Below are 24,114 nucleotides of genomic sequence, written 5' to 3' on the forward strand. Positions count from 1 at the left end.
CGCCTCACATTATAAACACTATTCTCATAATGTGTGTGAGAAGCCGCAAAGAAGGGCAGACACTCTATATGATGACCCAGCACAAACATAGGCCGTGCTGAACAAATACTGTTAAGTACAAAGGTAACATTATGACCATCGCGCTAGTGAATGTTTCGTCAGAGTTGTTTTTTTCCGGATTTTTTTTCCCCCTTCTGTGCCAATGATTCCTGGAACACTGAAAAGACCGGACTGCATGTAACTTGATGGGCGACGTGTAGCCCCAAAAGGATGACACGGAACCATTGATTTCCGCACAGGACCCCCCCAATAAGGAGGATGGGGTGGGCACAGGGTTTTCTGTGAATATATTGTTACGGCTGCATGTGTTCCCAGTGCTGTTTGTCCCCATTCTCTCCCCTCTCTACCTCTGCTTAGGTGTGCTGCAGATAATTGCGTTGATTGGGAGCACCTGGCCCTGATTGATCAGGAGTTAAAGGCTCCAGGATCCAGTTCCTGAGGAGAGGCTTTTGGTGTGGGGACTGCTGGCTGTCTTGCTGCCTCTCAGCCTGGGATTTTGTCTTGTCTTTTGATTTGGACTTTGTGTCATGTCTATTTAGTGTTTTATTATGGTTTATCTTCATGTAATAAATCCCACTGGTTGGGTACATTTTAAAAGGTTGTTACTGTTATTTATTAGGATTTGGGGTCAGTGGTGGGTTTTTGTAAAGGTGGGGTGTAACAATATCGAGAACCATAGGGCCTAGGATGACCAATTGTTTGTTTTTATACAGAAATGCTCTTTCATGTATGAAAACATACAGTAGGCTATGATGGGTTAATTGAGTGGATGTTATTGTAGACACCTACACTGAAATCAAAAAGGGGATCCCAGGGCAACTGAAGTTCCTCCAACTGTGCAATCTTCAAGTCAAGTCAAGTTTTTCCATGCACTATGCCATTTTGGTCTCCTTTTCTGGCATGTTCATTTGATGTTTTAACCAATGAGTACATTAACCATTTTAATTTTAGAGTTTATGAATATGTGTTGTGATTTATTATGCTGGGCAAACCAGAGACACCAATGCCCCTTTTCAACACAGCAAGCTGATGATGAACACATTAGATTGTAACTGATGATTTAAAAATACTGTAGCCTATTGTTGATGTATATTGAGACTAAGTATGTTCAACATCATGATATAGAGATTAGTCACTGTACGCCATACCATGTATACAATCCAGGGATGTAGTGGAGGCTATACACAAGTATTTGTTCAGCGCCGTTTACGCACTTTGTGAATTTCGGAAATAGCTTACACACCTCTAAATTGTGTTTATCCACCTTTAAATAGCATACTGTTCTTAAACCATTCTAAATTAAGCTTATATCGTTTTTATGTTGCGCAACAGTTTATCCATATTGCGTTGCATTATGGTGTCAGTTACCAGCTGTCCCTTCTACTGATTATGCCAGAAAACGGCCTCGACTACAGTGAGTGAGATCCATAAACAATACAAAACTTCCACAACATTTGCATTAGGCCTACTCTATTTACCAATACCAATATCAATAATGTACTATGCATGGGTAGCATACTAATGAGGAAGGTGGGACATGTCTCATGTCATGGTAGATCACATTCTCAGGGTATAAGCTTTATATAAGTTGTTACTTCCTGCAAATGGCTATATGGATCTGTAGTTTTTTTGGGGAGGCAAGAAAATACAGACCAACACGGTGGAAAAGGACTGCAGGGCCATACAGTCCCTGAGATTTGGACTGACATTTTTAATTTGTCACTAGCCCAGGCGGCTGTCCCCACGTTCTTTAAAACCACCTCCATCGTGCCGGTGCCAAAACACTCCACTGCAAGCCTTAACAAGGCTTAATGACTTCCGTCCAGTTGCACTCACCCCCATCATCATAAAGTGCTTTGAGAGGCTGGTCCTGGCCCATCTCAAGACCTGCTTACCACACTCACTGGACCCCTCTGGGCCAATTCGCCTACCATCAGAACGGGAGCACTGAGGATGCCATCTCTACGGCACTTCACTCTGCCCTGTCCCACCTTGGCAATCGCAACATCTATGTGAGAATGCTGTTCATTGACTTTAGCTCAGCATTCAACACAGTCATCCTCTCCAAACTGATCACGAAACTGGGCATCAATACCTCCCTCTAACTGGATTCCCTAACCAACAGACCTAAGTATGTTATGTTAGATAATCACACCTCCTCAACCATCATCCTGAACATCAGTGTACCACAGGGATGTGTGCTGAGCCCTCTCCTCTACTCCCTCTTCACCTACCACTTCACACCTGTACATGGCTCTAACACCATTGTCAAGTTTGCAGACGACACTACGGTGATTGGCCTCATCAGCAACAACGACGATGAAACGGCCTACAGGGAGGAGGTCCAGCACCTTACATCATGGTGCACTGACAACAGCCTGGCTCTCAACACCAAAAGGACCAAGGAGCTCATTGTGGACTTCAGGAAGTCTAAAGCTGGCACACACCCCCATTCTCATCAATGGGACTGAGGTGTAGCATGTCACCAGCTTCAAGTTCCTGGGTATTCACATTGCTGAGGACTTCTCTTGGACCCTTAACACCTCTACCCTGATCAAGAAGGCTCACCAGCATCTTTTCTTTCTGAGGAGAATAAAGAGGAACAACCTGTCTCCCCAGATCCTGGTGAACTTCTCCCGGTGCACCATCGAGAGCATCCTCACCAACTGTGTCACAGTTTGGTAATGGCAACTGCTCTGCCTACGACTGAAAAGCACTGCAGAGGGTGGTGAAAACTGCCCAATGCATCACCGGTTCCCAGAGGTGGAAAGTAACGAAATACATTTACTCACGTTACTGTATTGAGTAGTTTTTCTGTGTATTTTGTATTTTTGAAGTAGTTTATAAAATCGGTATTTTAAATTTTACTTGATTACATTTTGAGTGAAGTATTGCACTTCGCTACATCAAAAATCCCGTTACTTGAGTAAAAAAAAGACTAACTAAAACGGAAAGGGAGAGAAAAAAATCGCGCCCTAAACCACTAGCCTAGTGATAATGATCAGCATACATGTAGCCTACAACAGGACATTAATCAAGCTGGCGCCATGCAGTCTTTCTGAAAGTGATGGAGACTGGATCACGAAATGCATCAGATTAGCCTAACTTATGAAAGTGTATTTTCCGCTATTCCAATCGGTTGTCTCAGTTCGTTTTAGCACTAATGATTGCGGAGATATTTAAGCAAACACCATGGAATTTCGTGTTTTGACGTTTGTGCTCACCTTTCTATGGAAAGAAGTTTATTAGCAATTGTTTCCCCTCATTTTGATGTCTCTCTTTTTCCCCGTTTTGGCCTTTGTTTTTAGTAACCTGACTTGGCTTTCTTGGAGAAAGACATTGCACCAGCAGCAAAACAATTAGCGGTCCACTACTAGCGATGCTCAACTAAATAAACAAAAGATAGACTACCTTATGAATCGTGCAAGGGAGAGTGAGAGTGACCTTACACAGTTTTCACTATGTTTTGTATACAAAATCCAGTCAGTCAAACTTTAAATTTCGTCTGACATTCATTTTGACATTTAATTTGGAAGTTAAAATATTCAGGTAAAATTAATATATGGTGGAAATAAGTATTGAACGCTTATTTTTTCCCCCCTAGAGTCTATTCGAAATTTTCACCAGACATTATATTAACACACATATAAAAAATCCAAACATAAGAGTTTTGTGTATTAAAGTGGAATGACACAGGAAAAAAGTATTGAATGTGCCTACTGACATTTCTTCAATACTTTGTGGAAAAGCCTTTGTTTGTAAAGACAGCTTCAAGACATTTCCTGTATGACAAAACTTATTGGTCGCAGTATCAGGTCTGATTTTGGCCCATTGTTCTAAACAGATTCCAGGGGTCCCTCTTGTGAATCCTGATCTTTAGTTACTTCCAGAACTATTTAATTGAATTGGCTGCCTTCAAGTCTTTCTGGAGCTTTCTCCGAGTGGACCTTGGCTCTTGGAATTGACTATCCTTCTGACTCCCTGGTCAGGAATATTACGAGGAGATCCTGTGCATGGCCGGTTGATGATGCAGTGATGTTTCTTCCACTTGCAGATAATGGCTCCCATGCTGCTTACTGGAAGATTCTGATGTTTTGAAATGCATCTGTAACCAGTTTCATTGATATGTTTTGCAACAATAAGGTTGCAAAGGTCTTGGGAGAGCTTTTTGCTTTTATCCATCATGAAATGTTTCTTGTGTGACACCTTGGTAATGAAAAACCTTTTTATAGCCCATCAATATGTAGGCTACTAACCAAGCTTATATTAATTTGCACAGATAGAAAGGAAAAAACTCTCTATACAGATTCCAGCTCGTTCCTTCCCTTTCCTTGCCTTAGTGCTTTTTCTTAGCGTGTTTAATACTTCTCCCCTGTGTTATTCCACTTCATTACATGACTCTACTTATGGAGTTGTTTGGATTTTTTATGTGTGGATTACCTGAGTTATTACTAATGCCTGGTGAAAATGTTGTGCCCCCTGTATTCCACTTTTCACGGGCCCTCTCCTCCATTGCGGCCCTATACTTCCCACTTCCCCCCCCCAGTACGACGCCCTTTAATCTGTTGAACCTTCTGCTCGTTTCCAAATATAAAACTCTCTGCAACTCAATATTAGGGCATTAGGGCTGTCACTTTTGTGAAAAATTCCTGTTCGATTTTTGAGACAGTGTGTTCATTGAATCGATTGTAAAATCGATTTTTTATGTCTAAAGACGTTTCCATTTTCAACGCCAAATATAGGCCAATCCACAAACAACTGCATTAGGACGATTGTAGACGCAAGCCAGCAATATTTCTGATTTATTGGCGTGAAGTTTCGTGCACAATGACAAACAGAAGTGCAACATTCTCGAAAACCAGTAAACCGAGTGGACTGCCATTACATCAGTGACATGACAGCAGGCTTCAACCTAGCTGTGTCTGTGTTTACGTCAAACAAATTTCGCCTACGTAGAACTCGATTGCACAGGTTGCGTAGCCTACCGCTTTGTTCTTCTCCATAGTTTGACATACCAAAAATCCGAAGTACTTCCACATCGAACTCCTCAAGTTATTAGGGCCTATCACTCGTCTCTCTACATGTCGCACAGGTTGATCGCGTTGTCCTCCATTTTTTGGCAAAACATGAACAGCACAGCAGCTGATTGAAACAGCTGTTCCCGGTGCGTAAAATTGGTGGGAATTTTCTTTTTAGCGTTCGCAATGATTTCTGCACTTCGGAATTATTTTATATTTGGTTAAAATCGATTCCCTATTTTAGTTTTCGAAACTTGTGTTGTTTGGTCAATCGATTTTCGAACGTAAAGTGACAGCCCTACTCAATATTGGCCTGCCTGCCTCAGCTGCCTGTGAGGGGCTTTTCAGTTGTGCTGGATTACTGTTCACCGCAAAGCGACCCAAGGATGAGTGCAACTAACTTTGAAAATCAACTACTGCTCAAACTTAAAGGAGAACTCCGGTGATTTTTCACATAGATCTCCATTTCTCAACGTCCTTTTTCAGGCAAGTACCTCCACTCGGCGGCCATATTGCAACACTTTTTGAGCACTTATCGTGCATCTATTTCAGCAGAAATGCCTGTGCGTAAGGCTTCACGACACCGATCTTGCTCCAGCAGCGAGATCACAACAGATGATTGGCACGATGTCTTCACAGCACACCACATGATTGGCTCAATGTATTTTACAACACACCACATGATTCGCTCAATGTATTCACATGTCGACGTTTTGCCGCGGAAGGGTTGTGATATGTGTAGACATATGATGTGTAGACAACTGCCATATTGGCGTTACAAACTAACCCCATGCATTACTATGGAGGATTTTTTTTTTGAGTGCTGTATCTCCTCATTAGAAAGTCTTTGGTAAAACTGGTTGTTATGGTACCCCAAAAAAAAAAAAAAAGTAACTAAGTAACTTTTACTTAAAGTATATTTTAAATTAACTACTTTTTACTTTTACTTGAGTACATTTTCAGATCGGTATTTTAATTTGTACTTGAGTAATATTTCATCAAGGTATTGGTACTTTTACTTGAGTACAATATTTTCGTACTTTTTCCACCTCTGCCGGTTCCTCACTCCCCTCTATCGAGGCCATCCAGGGCAAGTGATAATTGCGTAAGGCGCACAGAATCATCAAAGACTGTTCTCACCCCAACCACCCTCCAGGAGGCGTTACAGGTCTCTAAGCACCCGATCAAGCAGGTTCAGAGGAAGTATATACAGTATATCTATATTATTCTTACTACTATTATATTGTTACTGCTACTACATTGCACATATTTGTACATGTTGTTCATACATTATAAAGTAACTGCTAATACACTGCACATACTCTAATTTATATTACTCTAAACCACCTTCTGTAAACCAACTGCATACTACTCTCTACGCTGTACTATATTTCTTGTCCTGCCTCACTACCTGTCTATACTTTGTATCACATTGCACTTTTCTGCTTATTTGCACTTCTGGTTAGACACACACTGCATTTCATTGGCTTTGTACTACTCTGCACAATGACAATAAAAGTTGAATCTAATCTAATCTAATATATAACTACAGAAAATAAATGTAGTTTCACTATAAATTTATTTCCTTGACTAAAGGAAGTGCACCCTAGTCTATCAAAGCAATAAAGATAACGTTTTTAGTATTTTATAGTTTATATTTATTGAGGAAGTTGGTTACATTGCATTGGGGACATGCTGAATTGAACGCATACCACAGAAAAAGTGCCTTTTATGTCATTTATTTATGTTAAAGCAATAGAAAACACCTAAACAAATAACATTGATTTGTTATTAATATTTGTCTACTTTTATTAAAGAATAAGAGTAAGGAAATCATTGGGACATGTAAATTTGATCCAAAAGAGGAAATCACCCATATATTATTTTATTATAGGTAGTCTGTCTAAGATTTCATATTTCTTATTTTTTATTATTTTATTTATTTCATTAGGCCATTCTGACATGCATCCTGATATTTTTTCTGTCTTTAGTGATTTGATGAACTTTATTGACTTCAACCATATTTATTCCTTCTGGAGTTAACAATGAACTTATGAAAGTTCTGAAAACTTGAAACAATGAAATGAGAGTTGATTAGTGATTGTGTGGCTTATGAGGGCACACCCAGCGCTACCCTTGGGACCATCAAAGTCTATAGCGATGTGGTCAGGATACACACCGGTATACCATGGTCCGCCGCCCGCCTGATCACAGAAATGTACCCACCTCTTTTTTTACTGCACCCCTGAAGCCATCTGGCGAATGGAAATATTCTGCCCGATCAAGTTTGAGAGTGCGGCCCCGCCCTCTGCTTTGCTTATACGAAAAAACGCCTGGCATACTTTCTTTCACTACCGGTTTCGCATGAAGAGAACAGTACTATGACAGACAGGAAGATATCTCCCAAATGCCAAATGCCCCGTAAAAAAACAGAGCAGAAGGACGCTAAAAGCACCGACTCTCAACGTACTCCAACTCAAGCAAAGTCTTCGACACGGACACCTGGGCCAAAGTGTGACAGAGGAGCACGCAGAAAGAGCACTGTAAGAAGTGTGATGGTAGGCCTACCAAATCCACCTGCAGTCAGTGGAAAAGGGGCACAGCGCAAGAGTCCGGAGCCAAAGCGACCCCCTGGCGCTGCTGAGAGTCCACGCGGCAAGTCACCTCCTCCACTTATTAGAAGAGGCTGCAGTAGAGATGATGATCTAAGCAGAGGTCTTCAGAAGACGTTGGACCAACTGAAGATCAGCAGAGATGCAAGGAGCAAAGCCGCGAAAATAAAAAATGAAGTCGTTGCGAAGATCCAAACTCATCTGGAGAAGTCGAAAAATTTTAAGGAAATTCAGCCTTTACCAACTGGTAGCTACTTCGAAAATCTCAAGGTAATTGTTTGAGACCGCCCATCTCATTAGGTTCTCATCTAGTTGTTGTTTTTGATGCCTTCAATAAAATGGAGACCCTAGACTATAGAGTTCCAACATAATATTATTTGTTTTTTGTGTACAAGGAGGCCCGAGATCAAGCGCAACAAATCCCTTGGCGATCAATAATAATAATAATAATAATAATTATAAAATCCACCAAAGCATGGATTTTGGACACGGGGATGGAGTCATGGCGACATAGGTTTAGGCATATAGCCTACTTTTTTGAGAGGGATTATGCACCCATCACTGGCACTGACAATAGAAGAGTTAGCCTAATGCAAGTCCATTATATTTCTCGGCATGGTTTTTGGAAGTTATTTAATGGTAAGAAAAAATAAGTTAATTTTGAAAGATTAAAGTCAATAAAAGTCTGGGAATACATGCTTCAGGAGCAATAAACCAGACACGAGTTCTAGTCGTGGAGCGCTTGCTTATAAGCGCCTCAGTTTTTGGCATCACCACGGAGTAGGGATCGCATCTGAAATATTTTAATTCCATAGAAAATATATCTTCTGTCAAATGTCTTTCTAAAGCCAGTGATACGTTTATGTTTTCTTTTTTAAGTAATGTCCAATAGTACTACATAGCCCTGTTGTTCCCTTTTTGTGTTATTTTATCTACTGGCATTTGATAAGGAATTAATATTAACCATAACTATAATGATATAAACAAAAATCTTAAGTAAATACAGAAACAAGCACAAAAATAAAACCCTCGAGTTAGAAATAAACATCAAGTTGTAAACCACACTCCACAAGTGGTTGCTCTTAGACCATGTCTTCAACATAACGGCCAACGGTATATGGTTACTAGAAACCTCCAACATGATCTACATGTACACCAGTGGTCCCCAAACTTTTTCTTCCGAGGGCCAGCTCACTATGCCTGGCTCTAAGCGAGGGCCAGAAACTCGAGAGTATATCAGTAACCATAAATAGCTTAGTGCTGTGAACAGCAGCAGTCTACCTTAGTTTAACATTCCATTACATTTAATCATAGGCTACTGCGATTTAATACCATTGTCAGCTGTGTTTATGTTGCCATCATGCCATATCAGTGTAAAATGTAGCTCAAATGAAATATTCAAAATGTGTGAACTCTGCACTCTGTGTCTTTGAATACACAGCTCAAGTTGTAAACAAGCAATATCCTACAAATAATTTAAAGTTCTCAAACTATGAGTTTTATGAAGTGCTGGCAAAAAACATCTGAAATGACCACTTTCACTCACCTGATGATAACTTTGTGAATTTGTACATTTGAACGAGTGAATAAAAAATAGAAATAATTATCCCAGAAAGTCCCAGAAATATGACTTGAATAGAAGTTAGTTATTAGCAATTAATTGATAAACTTTTAGAATATTGAGCACTGATGCAGTCAGCATAGGCCTCTTACATTGTTTGCAGGTAGGCCTTCATTTCATTCCGTTTTCGATGGCAAACGCGAAACAGCACCAAAAACAACCACCAGTGGACAAAAGGAGTATTACATGTGTACTGTTAAGACTCGCCATAGAGAATGAATGTGGGAAATTACGGAGGTTATAGTTTGACGATGTCGTACTCCCATGCGGGGCAGATCCTATATACCACGGACATATTTTGGGGGGCCACCCAAAATGAGGTGGCGGGCCGTAGTTTGGGGACCACTGATCTACACACACACACACCATTTGAGGGTGTGTATTGTTAACGCCTCATTAGAAAGCCATAACCTCCTCCAACTTCTGACTAGAAAGGTATAACCTCCTCCTAACTTCCGACTAGTGTTTCACAAGACACACCTGGTTGTTTTTCATGCCAGCAGCTCTAATGAACTCAGGGGAGTGGAGGTGGGGAACGTGCATGTCCATACCACTTTCCTGTCATGTGCAGTCATTCATGATGCCATGGGTAACAGTGACGGTGTTGTGAAAATGACCACAGTAACAATACAACATTTATATAGTAGGCTCTATGGTAGTGTATAATACCTCTATGTCCTTACTCTCTTAGTGGGCCCTAATCCTATAGTACAGGTCTTAAAATACTCCTATAGTAGCCAAAATACTATAATACGTCTATAACATGCCCCAAACTACTATAGTATTCCTATAAGATTACAATAATATTTTGTTCCAAAGTACATTAGTTCATTTTCGTAAAGGTCGTTTTAATACAGGGAGACGTTAGCACTTTTCCCATTGACAAAACTGGACTATTACAGTTGAAAAGCTTAGGTTTTGCTCTTTCACAGTTACTTTACTTTAGTACTTTGTGAGCAATTCAACATAGAATAATGGGTGGGTGTGAATTTGAATGCATTTTGCATCCGTCACAGATTATTTCTCAGGGTGGGCAGGGCTCATATCTGGGTAGACATGCCCCCAGTAAGGCCTGATTTTCATAATGTATAGTAAGTATAAATGAGAAAGATCAAGAATCACCAGTAAAAATGAAGTTAACAGTGATCAGTGTGCTGTGATTCTTGATCTTTCACTCCTGGATTATACTTACCTGCCTCACCTGCACCTGTTCAACTGAAGGTTTGTGCATAGGGACACCTATGGACTTTGATAAGTATATATGCTCTTTTGATCCCGTGAGGGAAATTTGGTCTCTGCATTTATCCTAATACATGAATTAGTGAAACTCAGCACACAGTGAACACAGTGAGGTGAAGCACACACACTAATCCCGACGCAGTGAGCTGCCTGTGAAGTGTAGAAGAGTGGCACAACTGAAGCAACATGATCAGAGAAGATTTAGCTGGTCGTCGATCATGACTCCTAAGTTTAGGCTACCCTGGTAGTAGGGGCAAGAGATAGGGAGTCAATTTTGATGTTGCTGTCATTGTGCATAGTATAGGTTTGGCTGGGAGGATCAGCAGTTCACTTTGTGAGAGGTTCAGCTGAAGGTGGTGTGCCTTCATCAATGTAGATATATGTCTGAGAGACATTCAGAGAGCCATGCAGACCGAGGGGTCGTCAGGTGGAAATGACCCATAGAGCTGTGTGTCATCTACACAGCAGTGATATGAGAAGCCATGCAAGTGTATGCTTGGACCCAGAGAGGTGCTGTAAACAGCAAAGAGAAGAGCCCTGAAGGCACCAAGCCCTAGGGGGCCCCTGTGGCGAGATGGGGAGATGCGGACAACTGTCCAAGCCAGAACACGTTGAACGAGCGCCCTGTGAAGTAGGATTGAAAACAGAACAGGACAAAACCATTAACCCATCCATATACCACACACTGCCAGTATGAAAACACTTACTGACATGGATACCGCCATAGGTTATCCATGAATAAACTTGCCGTGTTGGTTTTTCTCAGAAATGGCCATCACCCAAGCCCACCCGTAACACCTGTAAATTACTTCACTGGCAACAGACCTCATGCTTTTTTTCCCCCAACTTTTATTTCTCAAATGTTATGATTTGATCGTGAAACAGAATATATTAATTTTGTACATGTTGTTTGCATTGACTGTATGGTATTAGTATGGTGTTACAACATTAAATGTCCCATCAACAATTGAAACACACAGACACTGCATGCTCCAACCTGTTAACATGGGTGGCGAAATGAAAACGCACAGGTAACGCAGCTGACACTCAGTTGCCATGCATCCAATGTGAAATGGCCGTTAGTGCTTTTGATCACACCTTACATGCTGCTTTACGCACGTGCACTCTTGTTTTCGAAAGCGGGGATGATGCTGAAGCACCGTCTCACTTCATTTTAAAGTTTCTAACTGCTTCTAATAATTTTGTTTTTGAATTCCAGATTAGTAATCCCGACGAATTCGATGTGATGTTCACAACCTGTGTAAAAAGAGTAGATGTACAGCCTTTTGGCTCAGATGGAGCCTATTACAGCGTGAAGTTTAAACGTCATCCACAGAAACATGTCCTGGACGACTTCCTCTCCAAAGATTATGTTCTGTGCGCCAGCCTCATGATGACCGAGTTTCGACGTGAAGTAAAAACAGCTATTAAGAGTATACAAAGTAAGTGATGTCAGTAGAGTTTAAAAACCTGCAAAAAGCGTGGCCAAAAACAATGTTTTGCATGCACTGTAATTCGAAGGGTGGGTTGCATGGATCAGAACAGTAAGGCCTACAAGTGGGCCTACAGAAACAAAAAAGCTGGCTACAGCTGGTACACCTTATGATACTAGGCCTACAACAAAATAACCTTCTAATTCTAAACTATCGACATTGTAGCCTTTTTCGTCAGAGGGTCCATGTTGTACATATACGCAATTCAATGGCATTCGCGTGTTTTCGCAGTTGAAGGCAACTTAAAGATGGAGCCCAAGAAGCCTAAATCTCCAGCTGTGACACTGACACTGAATGTGGACAAAAAAGAGATTTCAATTGATATCGTCCTCGGTATCGAGGTCGGAGGCAGATGGCCGCTGTGTGCGGAAGATGGCATGAAAATCGAAAAATGGCTGAGCAAGAAGGTGAAACAAGATCTTAAGTTCAAGCCTTACTATCTGGTTCCCAAACACGAAGGGTCTGCAAATAAAGAAGAAGATGGAGTTCTTGCAAAAGGTAGCCACACTTATTTACGCATTTAAACCCAGCGGCCATATTTAGTATGCCCACAGTTCTAATGTTTATGATATATGGAATATTTACACTATGTAAAACGACGCAATTCTGATGCATCCCAGACAACCATGTTATGACACATAGGCCTATGTGTCTGTATCTTAGGTATAGCCTACATTCAAAGGTTAAGAATAAGTAAATACATTAAGAATTTTCAAGAATATTAGTTGTGACATTAGTTATTTAACACAATTATTTCATTATTCAAGTAAGTTTTGTTCTTTATAACATTCATAATGTACCGTCTTAACTATCCAAAATGTAAAAAAAAAAAAACAGAACCTACAGTTCAACGAATGTCAGATCAGCTTGTGTCAACATCTGCCCTCATGGCTGAAGATAAAAATGGGCCTACCGCACTCCAACCTACTCACTTTCATTTCACACCTCTTCAATGATGACGTTGATCAGCAGAAAAGAGAAGTGGTTGGGATGAAATTTCAAATGCTTTAAAAAGCAACACTTTTTCATTTTACAGATGTCTGGAGGATATCCTTTTCTCACGTGGAGAAGTTCATCATGAAGAACCACGGCAAAGAGAAGACCTGCTGCGAGGAAAAGGGGCCAAAATGCTGCAGGTGGCAGAATATCGCAAATTTTTAATATTATGAAAACCAACCCATGAAATAGTTGAAATCTACTGCACTTTTTAGCGCCCCCCATAAATGCACAAATAGGCTGACACCAGACTTAATTTCACTGCATTTCTTACTTCCAGTAACTATATGCATGTGACAACCTTCCTTGTATCCTTGTATAATAGACCTATTATTAATAATAGCCCTATTCACTGATGCCTTTGTCTTGGTTGTTTTACATCAATAATTGAAGGTTTTACCCAATTCAACTGCATGCACCAAGCGTGCACCAACATTATAGCAGCGTTTTAGATTTAGCCTATAGGCCTGAGGTCAGCAAGACATCCATTTCAAAATAATGAGTGCCATGCCACTGCTTAATTTTGGTTTCAGAGATCTAACTTAAGGTTCTAACATAAATGTAGGGTTCATTTGCCAGCATTTAGATGTATGGAGACGCATGGGACTCAAATAGGATAAATCAATATGAAATTATTCATGTCTACTTTCTGAAAGACTAACAAATGACAATTTTGGATTTATGCAGAAAGCCATGTCTGAAACTCCTGAAGCACCTTCTGGGAGAACTGAAGGCCAAACATGAGACTGAGCTGTCAAAGTTCTGCTCCTACCACGCCAAGACCACCCTTCTACACGCCTGCACAGTACGAACTCAGGACAGTGACTGGAAGCTCTCCGATCTTCATGACTGCTTCCAGCTTCTACTGCAGGATTTTGTGGCGCACTTGAAGCAAAGAGAGCTCCCAAACTTCTTTATCCCCAAGCATAACCTCCTTGGCTCAGTCAGTGCTGAAAGCTGCAGGAAACTTGCCGACTACATCGAAAAGGAGCGCAACAATGGGTTCCCAATTTTCAAAATGATGTAAAGGACTAGCCAATACAATTTTTGGATTTGTACTGTGATGTTTACATATATTTATTGTTTATACTTACTTAACTAACCAAAATTATTCAATAAAATTCACAATTGATAAGACAATTTTTTCTTCAACGATTCGACTGTGGTTGATTTTATTTGAACAAGGCAACAAAAAATTATTTAAACGGATTTCCAAAAAAGTATAACTAAGTTAAATAATACGTTGCCATTAAAAGGAAACAAACACCTGGAACACTGGATGTCTAGAAAAACATAGCCACTTGACTTTGTGGGGACATTAGCGTATTAGAGGTTCAAGGGTAACCACTCTAAAGTGTCCACAGTTCAGCAACCTAGAACGATACCAATTAACCCGATAACCGGGCAACCTAATACACTGTGGTTTGCATCATAGGAATGAATGGATATAGGCAAAAACCGCTCAAACACATGATGCTGTGAATGACACCTGTAGATCAGATCCAGGTTAAATCTCTGTCCCTTCTCCCTCCTCCACGCCCTCCTCCTCCTCCTCTGCTCCCACCTCGTGTAGGCATCATGGCCCTCTCTCTCTGCTTTTTCTCAAACCGTTCTGCCATCAAGACCAACTCCTCTGGAACCTCCTAAAACACACACACACACACACACACACACACACACACACACACAGATCCATGAACCCTCAAATATCAGTGCTAACGTGAGAAAGTGAAAGGGTAATCCCATCCAAGATCAACACTTCTTTGCGCCTTTTACTGGCAACACTCAGGGTTCCCACTCGAAGTCAGATGCAAAATTCCATGATCTTTGACTTTACCCCAAAAATGCTAAAATTCCCTGACTTTCCATGTCTGGAATAGACTTTCCAAAATTCCATGAAAATCCAGAAATTCCATGACCCGTGGGAACCCTGAACACTGTAGAAGTTCATCTGAATAATCATTTATTCAGTAAGCACAACAGCAAAGAGTTTCAATGACCCTCATTTATCAACCGAGCGTAGATCTGAGCGCAGAAATCATCTTAAGACGGGGTTCATGTGTGATTCATGAAACTTTCATATCACTCCAATTCCAGCGTAAGAATACTCGTGTGTTGATAAATGTGGTTTGTAGTGCTGCGAGGGAGAACGTGCACACGCAAGGGGCGCAGTTGAGCAGAGCTGCGGCTATCTGAATGGTCTGAATACAGAAGAGCAAGTGGCTTTGATAAAATGGCCCATTATTTGACATTATACCGGTATTACGATATTGTCTCAACTACATATCGTTTTCAAAAATATATCGGTCGTAGTCGTAATACCGATATATCGCCCAGCCCTAGCCTCGCCCCTAGCATTTACGTCATGGAGTTGGCATTATACCTCCAAAAGAGAAACAATTGTGACAAGAAAGCCTTTATGCAAGACTTTATTTTCTAGCAGTGCCTAGCAACTCTGTTTAAAGGCCAAAAGTACCATACCTGACCCGCTCTTTCCAGAATGTTGATCAGCTCTGCTGCCTTACTCCAGTCATCTCTCGTTACCAGCGTTACAGACACACCTGAGCGTCTACAGAGGGGCGAAACACACAGTTCAGGATAACAAATTCACTTTCATCATTCTCTACACAATTGAGTTGGTCAGAACTTTTGATCAGAACTTAAAACATGTTTTCTATTTTTCTATCTGTGGTCTGTTGATTTTCACATACTGAAAAGTGAGATATTGTTTTTTTTCCGCCTTCATAAAGTGGCAAAGAGTAGAACAGTTTAGTCTTCAGATGAAATGAAAGTGTATCAAATATCTTTTCGATGCACTTCAGATTCATAAAGACATTTTGAGTGGTATGAAATCAGTGTTAAGTCATGCCACGTTTGCACTTTGTCAAGACATGGACTTTGCACTTGCACTTTTATTGTCTTGGACAGAAAAAAATAAATAAAAAAATCAGACAATGCATGAAGCACACTGGCATATTTAAATTCCTTTTTTAATGATTAATTGTGATTGGCTGGTTTTGTGGAACAAGTTGAACGAGATTCGTTGCACGAAGGGGAGGGAGAGAGAGAGGAGAGAGAGAGAGAGCGAGAAGGAGAGAGAGAGAGAGAGCGAGAGCGAGAGAGAGCGAGAAGGAGAGAGAGAGAGCGAGGAGAGAGAGAGAGAGAGAGAGAGAGAGAGAGAGAGAAAGAAAGAAAGAAAGAAAGAAAGAAAGAAAGATACAGATTTTGCGGTCGGGCTTGCATGAGTTTAAAAACAGGATATCACTGATTGAAAACGTATTGCTGTGCGATCACAGCTCCTTATTCTCTCCCCCAACAGCCCTTCCCCACAGTTCTAGTAACAACTGCTGAACTGTCATGCAGCAGGTTTGCATAAGAGTGGGCACAACTTGACCCTTAATGAACATCTTACATTTAGTTGCCTTGGATTTCCCTATCTAAAATAGGAGTAGTCTAAATAAACACTTTTAAATTATGCTCAATAAATTAGCATTGCTGCAACCACAACTGCTTTTGCTTACTTTCTGTACAACTTTATAGAATAAAAGTAGCCTAGCTTACTCTGCTGCTTGCAAAGTTGAGATCAAAAACAAACTTTTCACAGGGTAAGTTTATAGTTGTTGAAGTAATACAACACATGTCCGACATTGAATGTTTGCTCAATCTCGATGTAAAAAGAATTATGGAAGAGGAAAACATTCAGAAAAAAACACATCTTCAATTAGGGCATCAGCAAGCATAGAGGCAGGCACACACCATCCTAGTGTGTAGTTGGCCTTTGTAATCACTTCACATTACATTACATTACATTACATGCTCTTTAAATTTTGACATTTCTGTGAGTGATTATTATGTATGTGAGACATGTGTGTATCATATATGTAGTTGTAGTGTTATGGTTGTATAAGCTACTGGATGCCTAAAATTTCCCTCAGGATGAAAATAGAGTTGTGTTCTGAGGTGTGCTCTTTCAGGCTGTGCAAACGGTGAGCAAACTTTTCATTACCTTCCCATCGAAAGAAATGCACGAGATGCATAGCTGCTATGAGGTCATTCTAGGTCATACCACCCAGCACTATTCATATCCATACCTTACATGAAGTTTTACACTCATAACCATACCAGCAACAAAGAGGGCCTGACTCATGAAACTAGTTTAGTTAGTTTTGTTATTTTGACACTGACTCTTTCAAAGGAACTCACTCGCATCTGCGGATACCAACTCACACAAACAAAAGACCACAAACACAAATAGTAAACACACTCGCATACACACACTCCTCACCCTGCTCGACCTGTGCGTCCCACGCGGTGAACATACTCTTCAATGTTCCGTGGAAAGTCAAAGTTGAAGACGTGTGTGATATCACTGACATCCAATCCCCTGGAGGCCAGGTCCGTGGCCACCAGTATACGCACATTACCTGCAACAGGCAGCACATAACATTACTACCTCACATAGACGTTACATAGAAGGAAAGCAAACTTAAGACTAATTTATGCTTCTGCGTCAACTCAATGCAGTGGCTTCGCCGTTGCCTCTTCAGTTCTGCGTGTCCTGTGTCTGCATAGCGCACCACCAAAACGTTAAAATATTGTTATTTGTTTGGCCTTTTCATGCTTAGATTGTGTAAAAGTTAGAGAAATAGACACAGTATATTCCAATAACCTAGTGATTTTAAGCAGAAAATATACTTGAGGTTATTTTTGTGGTGTCTGCCAGCCAGTTTATGTTAAGTTAGCAAGGGACTGTCCACAAAGTACTGCCTGTTGGCAAAGTGCGGATTTTAAAACTTTACTGACTAAGAGACACAGTACAATCAGATAACCCAGTCATTGTAACCAAAAATATGTCTTAAGATTATTTGCAATGTTTCTCAGCGAACTAGCATGTTGCTACTACGAATGGCTGAAACACACTGGCTACCAAAACACAGGCCGAGTTGACCAATCACAGTCCTTACGGTCGGAGTCACCTCGACGTGAAATGACAATTTTTTATAGTGCATAGTGCTTGAAGGGGGTACATAGTGATGCAGCTATACAAACTATAAACAGAAAGCCTACAGACAGTACACAAATTAGCACCTACGCATCGGCGTTATGTTAACCAAATAATGCCCAAAGACTTACCACGATATCATGGTAAAAATCAAACTCCTCGGTTGGCCAAAGAATTCAACAAATGACTCCTTATCTTAAAGATTAGTAACTGTAGATTTTGAATATCCAATAAAACCATTTTTCATTTTTTGGTAAACTTGACCATTTCTGTAGTGACACGCACCATCTATTCACAGCATGAAACTGACATCATGACATCACATTAAAATGTTTTCAAGGACTATGAGGGCAACCCAGTAAAATAGCATATACTTTAAATTTGTCTTTCATAACTATTAAACATAACATCTAATGTTTATCTCAGTATACAAATGGGTCACATTTAAGTAGGGGTGTAACGGTTCATGTATTCGTATTGAACCGAAACGGTACGGGCGTCACGGTTCGGTGCATGAAAATTACACGGTGAATACACGGTATAAAAATACAACTCTTATGCAGATTAATTAAATGTAATGCGCAATTACTGTTAAGCACTAAAGTTCTTTAGCGATACCTAACACTAATCTGTAGCCTCGCCTTAGCTCTGAAGCTCTGATTGGCGCCTATTTTTTTGTCAGGTCGTCGGTCGAGTCAGTCAGTCAAAGGTAGCAGCACTAAGCGAGTGGTGGCGACCCACAAGAGTTAGAGGATCCGCTGGTCTCTTTAAGATTGCAAGTTTGAGAACCTCAGTAGTACAGGCGAGAGAGTTGTGGATAAGATGAAACTGTGTATCGGCGTTGTTCAGCATTTGTTGGATATGCGAGTGGAAATATATCGAACATGGCATGCTATACATATTAGAAGCCATCACCCAGATGATGTAGGCTACCAATCGCTGAAACGAGAGAAAAAATTCCCCTGCGCTTCACCAGCCTTTGGATACACATACAAATAGGGCCAAAACCTATGGCTTAAATTAAATGATTTTGTAATGACAGAAAGCTATGTAAATCGCGTGGTACTTACCTTTATGTTAGGGTAACTTGTAACTTCTCACATGAGGAGCTGGTAGTGTTAAGTGCATAGACAGTAAAAGAAAGTGTCAACGCTAACCAGGCTAATAAACAAACCATGCTACGGTGAGTTAACGTCGAAGGGCAAAGTCATGCGACTTCCAGTTGTAGTCTGTTTATGAATGAAAGGAGCAATTTCGTTTTTTTAAAAGAAGGCAAAATAGTGTGATATTTTCACAGTTAGTAGATTATTACTGTACACATTGAAAAATGTTGAGGCAAATTGTAGACCCTTCCATATTGGCTACACCTAAACACGGATGTTGAAGGTCTTGCTTAAGTGGATTTTTAAAAATGATTCTTCTATGTAATTTGCACTTTCAGAAATAAGAGATGCTGTAGGCCTATTTTCAGTTTTATAGCTGATTGTCTTATTTTGTTTACAAGTTACAGATGGAGTCTGGGTACTTATTGTACTGTTTAGCCTACATCTTACACACTTCAGGCTGTTGCGGATAGCTCAGGGAAAAGACTGTATGACACTAGGTGGTACAGCCTGAGACATGCACAATACAAAGAAATTGCTTTCTGCATTTTTGTTTTGCTTTCCCCTACATTGTACCAAACTCGTACCGAACCGTGATGTCCGACCTGAGGTATGAACCGAACCGTGACTTCTGTGTACCGTTACACCCCTACATTTAAGTCAAACATGTTATGCCACAACATAACATAAAAAAAAACAATCTACCCAGACTGCATTTTCCCTTCCATAGGCCAATTACTATTCTTTTTCCTCATGCCATACCATCTCGGAAGTCCTGCAGGGCCTCCTCGCGGTCACACTGCTCACGATCCCCGTGGAGGGACTGCACAGCGGTGCCTCTTAGAGAAAGGTCACTGGAGAGGTCATCCACACTGGTGGGGAGGAGCAGGATGAAAAAGGAAAAAGAAAAAACAAACACTCTCTCAAGAGTTATGACTTACACAAGAAACTGGGCTAGGTTACCAGCATAGAATGGATGAATGACAGGCACATGACAGAAAAAGAGAAAGGTAAACCAACTACATTATATGCATGAAGTGATAAACTGGTTGCACAAGAGATGATGTGTAATGACCAGCAGAAAAACTGGCACTGGCTGCCAGTCAGGAATAAATATGTTGAATGTCAAGTTATTATTTATTTTCCATCATTTGTTCCGAGGAAACCAAACAATGTATTTGATGGTTTGTGGTAGACCATAATTTAGGCATCAATCATTGCAGTTCTGAGGAAATAATGAAACAAGCTAATCATTTTCAGCAGGACAAACACAGAAGAACGTGAACTGTTGAGTAACTTCATTCCGCTAGCTGCAGTTAACCCCAGTGATGCATGACGTGAGAGAGAGATCAATGCCAACATTATGGTTTTGGCAGCAATGATGACTTTCGAGTTCCTGAAAGGATGACATTTCCCGGAATATTACAGAAGGATAGGAAGTCTCATAAGTGTCTGCTGTAAGTTTCAGGATGGGGGAGGGGAAGCAGACATTTCAAAGACGCAGGGAGGGGGACAATAAAACTTTTTTTTTCAGTTCCTCTTTCGTTTTCGTCAAGAGGGTGTGTGTGTTTTATTTTTTTTTTAAGTGCCGGTTCTGAAACTGAAAGGAGCAAGAGGGTGACATGCTCGTGCAAGCTGGACTCACTTGGCCTTTCTTCCCACAAAGATCAGAGCCTTGTCCTCAGGCTCCATGTTGCGGATGAAGTCAAACACGTATGCCTTCTTCTCCTCTTCCTGAACAAAGAGGACTATCTGCTGGACTGTGTTCACTGCCTATAGAGTAGACAGAAAGAAAGAAAAAGAAAGGAGATGGAGGGAGAGGGGGAGAGAGAGAGAGAGAGAGAGAGAGAGAGAGAGAGAGAGAGAGTGTGAGATAAATGGTTGAATCGAGTGAGAAAAAGTTTGAAGGAAACAGGGACATAAAATCAGGAGGGAATCAAGAATGAAAGAAAGAACGAGAGAACAAAAGAGAAAAATAAGATGCACGTTTGCAAGTAGACTCGTCAGTTTAACCAAGATGGAGACAGAGCACATGTGTAACTTACTGCCAGATCTAGCGTGCCCACATACACCATCATGGGGTCCTTCAGGTAGGACTTGGCCAGACGCCTCACACCAGGTGGCCAGGTGGCACTGATGAAGAGAGAAACAAATACTTTCTAATTCATGTCCATTAACAATCTAAGGATAAGATACATTTTTAATGTGTATACTGAAGAGTTAACTTAAACTGCATTATGCCCACTGAATATTGGTAGCCACATTAGTACAGTGTATAGCCCCATTCACACTCAAGGTAAAACCCAGTTTCTAGTGGTAATTTAATGATCGTGTTTGATGTGTTTAAGTCGACTCGCTAAAATTGAATCAGCAATCAATCTACCTGTGACCTAGTACGATACACACTTTTTTTCCCCCTCACGCCGTTGTACTAGTGTTAAACATACACTCTTGTATGCATCTTTAAAATCAGAGCTTAGGGCACACATAGGATTCATGCATCATCATACTGGATATGTAACCATCCTACCTCTTTGTAACATATACCTCAGGTGGCTTTAAACGCCATGTTCTATTCTCTACACCTAACCTTTCATTTATCATGTATACAGACCTTACTGCCCTGTAACTGACCCTAGGCAGATGGGTCAGGCCCTTGAGTTGTGGATCTGCTCGAAGTTTCTTCCTATATGGGAGTTAAGGAAGGCAATTCGAGGAAGTATTTCCCTTGCCCCTGTTACCCATGGGCTCTCTCTGAATGTTTTAACACTCTGTAAAGCGCCATGAGACATGTGTAATGTTTTGGCGCTCTATAAGTGAACTTAAAGTGAAATTGAATTGTTTGAATCACAACATAAGGGAAAGGACAATTCATATGTACACTAGCAACTGCCACTGGTTGAGAGATCGCCAGCAAAGATTAGAGATGTAATGACAACCTCGCTGAAGTGAACATACAAGGGCTTGTGTGGGAACGCAAAAAGTTATCCAACCCATTTATTTTTTTAAACCGGGACTGGGAGTGTGTGAGGGTGTAAGAAACTAAATTGTCCTAAAATTATGATAAAATGTGTTACACAGCTGAAACTGTGAAAGTTAAAGAAACACGTCAACATTTTGGGAAATTAGCTTATTCACCTTCTCCCCGAGTTAGATAACATGATACATCTCTGTCTCTGTGCATGCAGTAACTCAGTCTGACGCACCCATCGTTAGCCTAGCTTAGCTTAGCATAGCTCATTGAGGTAGTCAGAACCAAATATAGCTCCTAAACAACCTTTTGCCTTTTACATGTTGAGGTCGGCAAGTCATAAGATGTGACAAAACGGTCACTTGGTGATAACTAACTAAACTAAGGGCAGAGAAGTTTGTCAAAACAAAGCACCAAAATGTCTGTTAAGATATCATAAGTGTTCGTTGTTGAATGAAGTGTTTACGCAAACAAGAGGGCCTCATGCTACACACCTGGTCATGACCGTCTGCCGGTCAGGTCGAATGTCCAGAATTAGCTTCATGATCTGAGGCTCAAATCCCATGTCCAACATTCGATCGGCCTCATCCAAAACCTGCACACAGATCACTAGTAAACCACCATCACAAACACAAACAGCTAAGAGACACAAAAGGGCTGCAATTCATTTGTTAATCTACTATTAACCTATTAAATTAATCTCCAATGATTTTTGTAATCGGTTTGTGACAGTTTTAAAGGTTGTATCAGCGATGGCAGGGTAACGTCACTTCTATTGATGTTCAAACAAAAGCTTGCTACTCCCTCCCATGCAATCCTAAACGCGCATCTCGTCAGTTATTTGTTGGAACACTTTATTTTGCTTTTGAGTGGTTGGCAACACTTGTTGGTAGCAATTGTTTTTGTGTACAGATCTCGGAGCCTGGGCTGCCTACAGAGACACGTTTTTTTGACGGCCTACTTATGGGGCAGGCAGCTAGCAGATCGTTAGGAAAGATTAGATGAATGTGATCATTTATGTTTGGGCCTTTTTGGGCCTGAAATCGCTGATACAACCTTAAAGGAAAATACCTCAATTCTCTGACTACAGCTTCTTGAAGTTGAATGGGATCTGCTTTAAATACTGATCCAAATATATTTAGTAAAAGTTCCAAAGTGATCCAAATATATTTGGTGTGTAGACAACAAGGCATTCAAAGACATCATCTTGTGCTTTGGGAAACACTAATGAAATCCACTATTTTCTGACATAATCCTTATAATTAGAACCTTTCGAAACATGATGATTGGGTGTGTCAAGGACTTGAACGGGCGGGAGTGTGGAAGTTCTGTCTGTGAAGGTTAATGAATGGCAGGACAACATAATTAACCCCTAATCCTCCCCCAAACCGGGTGGTAGCCGGCAAATCTCTGTGTTCTGGAATAATTGCTGGCAGGCTGCAGCGTTCACCTTTGAGTGGGCTATGTTTGCTAGGACGGGAGTCACCTCTGAGAGCACTGAGATTGCATGACGCTGGAAGTGAACTGAAGCTTCATTACAGGCTGACTAGGGCTGGGACGGTATGGATGTTTCTTACTGTGGTCGGTAAGCAAGAAATTACCGCGGTTTCGGAGTTATGGATTATGAATTTTGCCATCAGCCATCACAGCCAATTAAACTTTAGACAGCCGCAGCAACTTCAAAGATCACTGGACCAAATGCTCCAGACGTAAAAGAAAGCAGTTTATCAACAAGGCTATCACGATTTTAGAACTGTTACATTCAGGACGCCAATGCTAATGTTACAACGGTATGCTACCGCACGTTTTAATGGCTGCATCAGGTTGTAACAAAGGTAGGACCTAGGCTATTTTTTACAGGCTAGCCTAGGCCTACATGTCGCTGTTAAGTTAAATTCTTAACAAACTAGAACATATATTTTTAATTCTTTCATGGAGTAAACATGTATGACTCCTTTCTGGCCAAATTTCACAGTTTTTACGTTTAACAGCTTTATGT

The 24,114-nt window shown here is 40.8% G+C and overlaps 2 protein-coding genes across 2 annotated transcripts in view; one reads left to right on the forward strand and one right to left on the reverse strand.

Moving 5' to 3' along the window:
- Positions 1-7,407: 7,407 nt before the first annotated feature.
- On the forward strand, positions 7,408-14,191 carry cgasa (cyclic GMP-AMP synthase a). Its single transcript, XM_048270478.1, has 5 exons — positions 7,408-7,960; positions 11,770-11,992; positions 12,275-12,541; positions 13,080-13,179; positions 13,727-14,191. The coding sequence occupies exons 1-5, from the start codon at positions 7,460-7,462 to the stop codon at positions 14,064-14,066; spliced, it is 1,431 nt and encodes a 476-aa protein (XP_048126435.1). The 5' UTR covers positions 7,408-7,459; the 3' UTR covers positions 14,067-14,191.
- Positions 14,192-14,199: 8 nt separating this feature from the next.
- The window catches only part of ddx43 (DEAD (Asp-Glu-Ala-Asp) box polypeptide 43), a 30,508-nt gene continuing 20,593 nt past the window's right edge, over positions 14,200-24,114 (reverse strand). The window contains exons 10-16 of the mRNA XM_048270477.1: positions 22,610-22,710; positions 21,190-21,277; positions 20,790-20,917; positions 19,907-20,016; positions 17,325-17,463; positions 15,521-15,608; positions 14,200-14,682 (exon numbers count right to left, since the gene is read on the reverse strand). Of these exons, the coding sequence (XP_048126434.1) occupies positions 14,536-14,682; positions 15,521-15,608; positions 17,325-17,463; positions 19,907-20,016; positions 20,790-20,917; positions 21,190-21,277; positions 22,610-22,710 (801 nt within the window). The 3' untranslated portion in view covers positions 14,200-14,535. The remainder of the gene's footprint in view (positions 14,683-15,520; positions 15,609-17,324; positions 17,464-19,906; positions 20,017-20,789; positions 20,918-21,189; positions 21,278-22,609; positions 22,711-24,114) is intronic.

This window comes from Alosa alosa, chromosome 18 (genome assembly GCF_017589495.1).
Source record: "Alosa alosa isolate M-15738 ecotype Scorff River chromosome 18, AALO_Geno_1.1, whole genome shotgun sequence".
Lineage (NCBI taxonomy): Eukaryota > Metazoa > Chordata > Actinopteri > Clupeiformes > Clupeidae > Alosa > Alosa alosa.

Bases quoted from the DNA above. Each gene is read 5' to 3' on its own strand.
- cgasa (XM_048270478.1), top strand. From the start codon at position 7,460: ATGACAGACAGGAAGATATCTCCCAAATGCCAAATGCCCCGTAAAAAA. The intron at 11,993-12,274 runs GTAAGTGATGTC...GTGTTTTCGCAG, and splicing joins AGCTATTAAGAGTATACAAA to TTGAAGGCAACTTAAAGATG. The intron at 12,542-13,079 runs GTAGCCACACTT...TTCATTTTACAG, and splicing joins AGATGGAGTTCTTGCAAAAG to ATGTCTGGAGGATATCCTTT.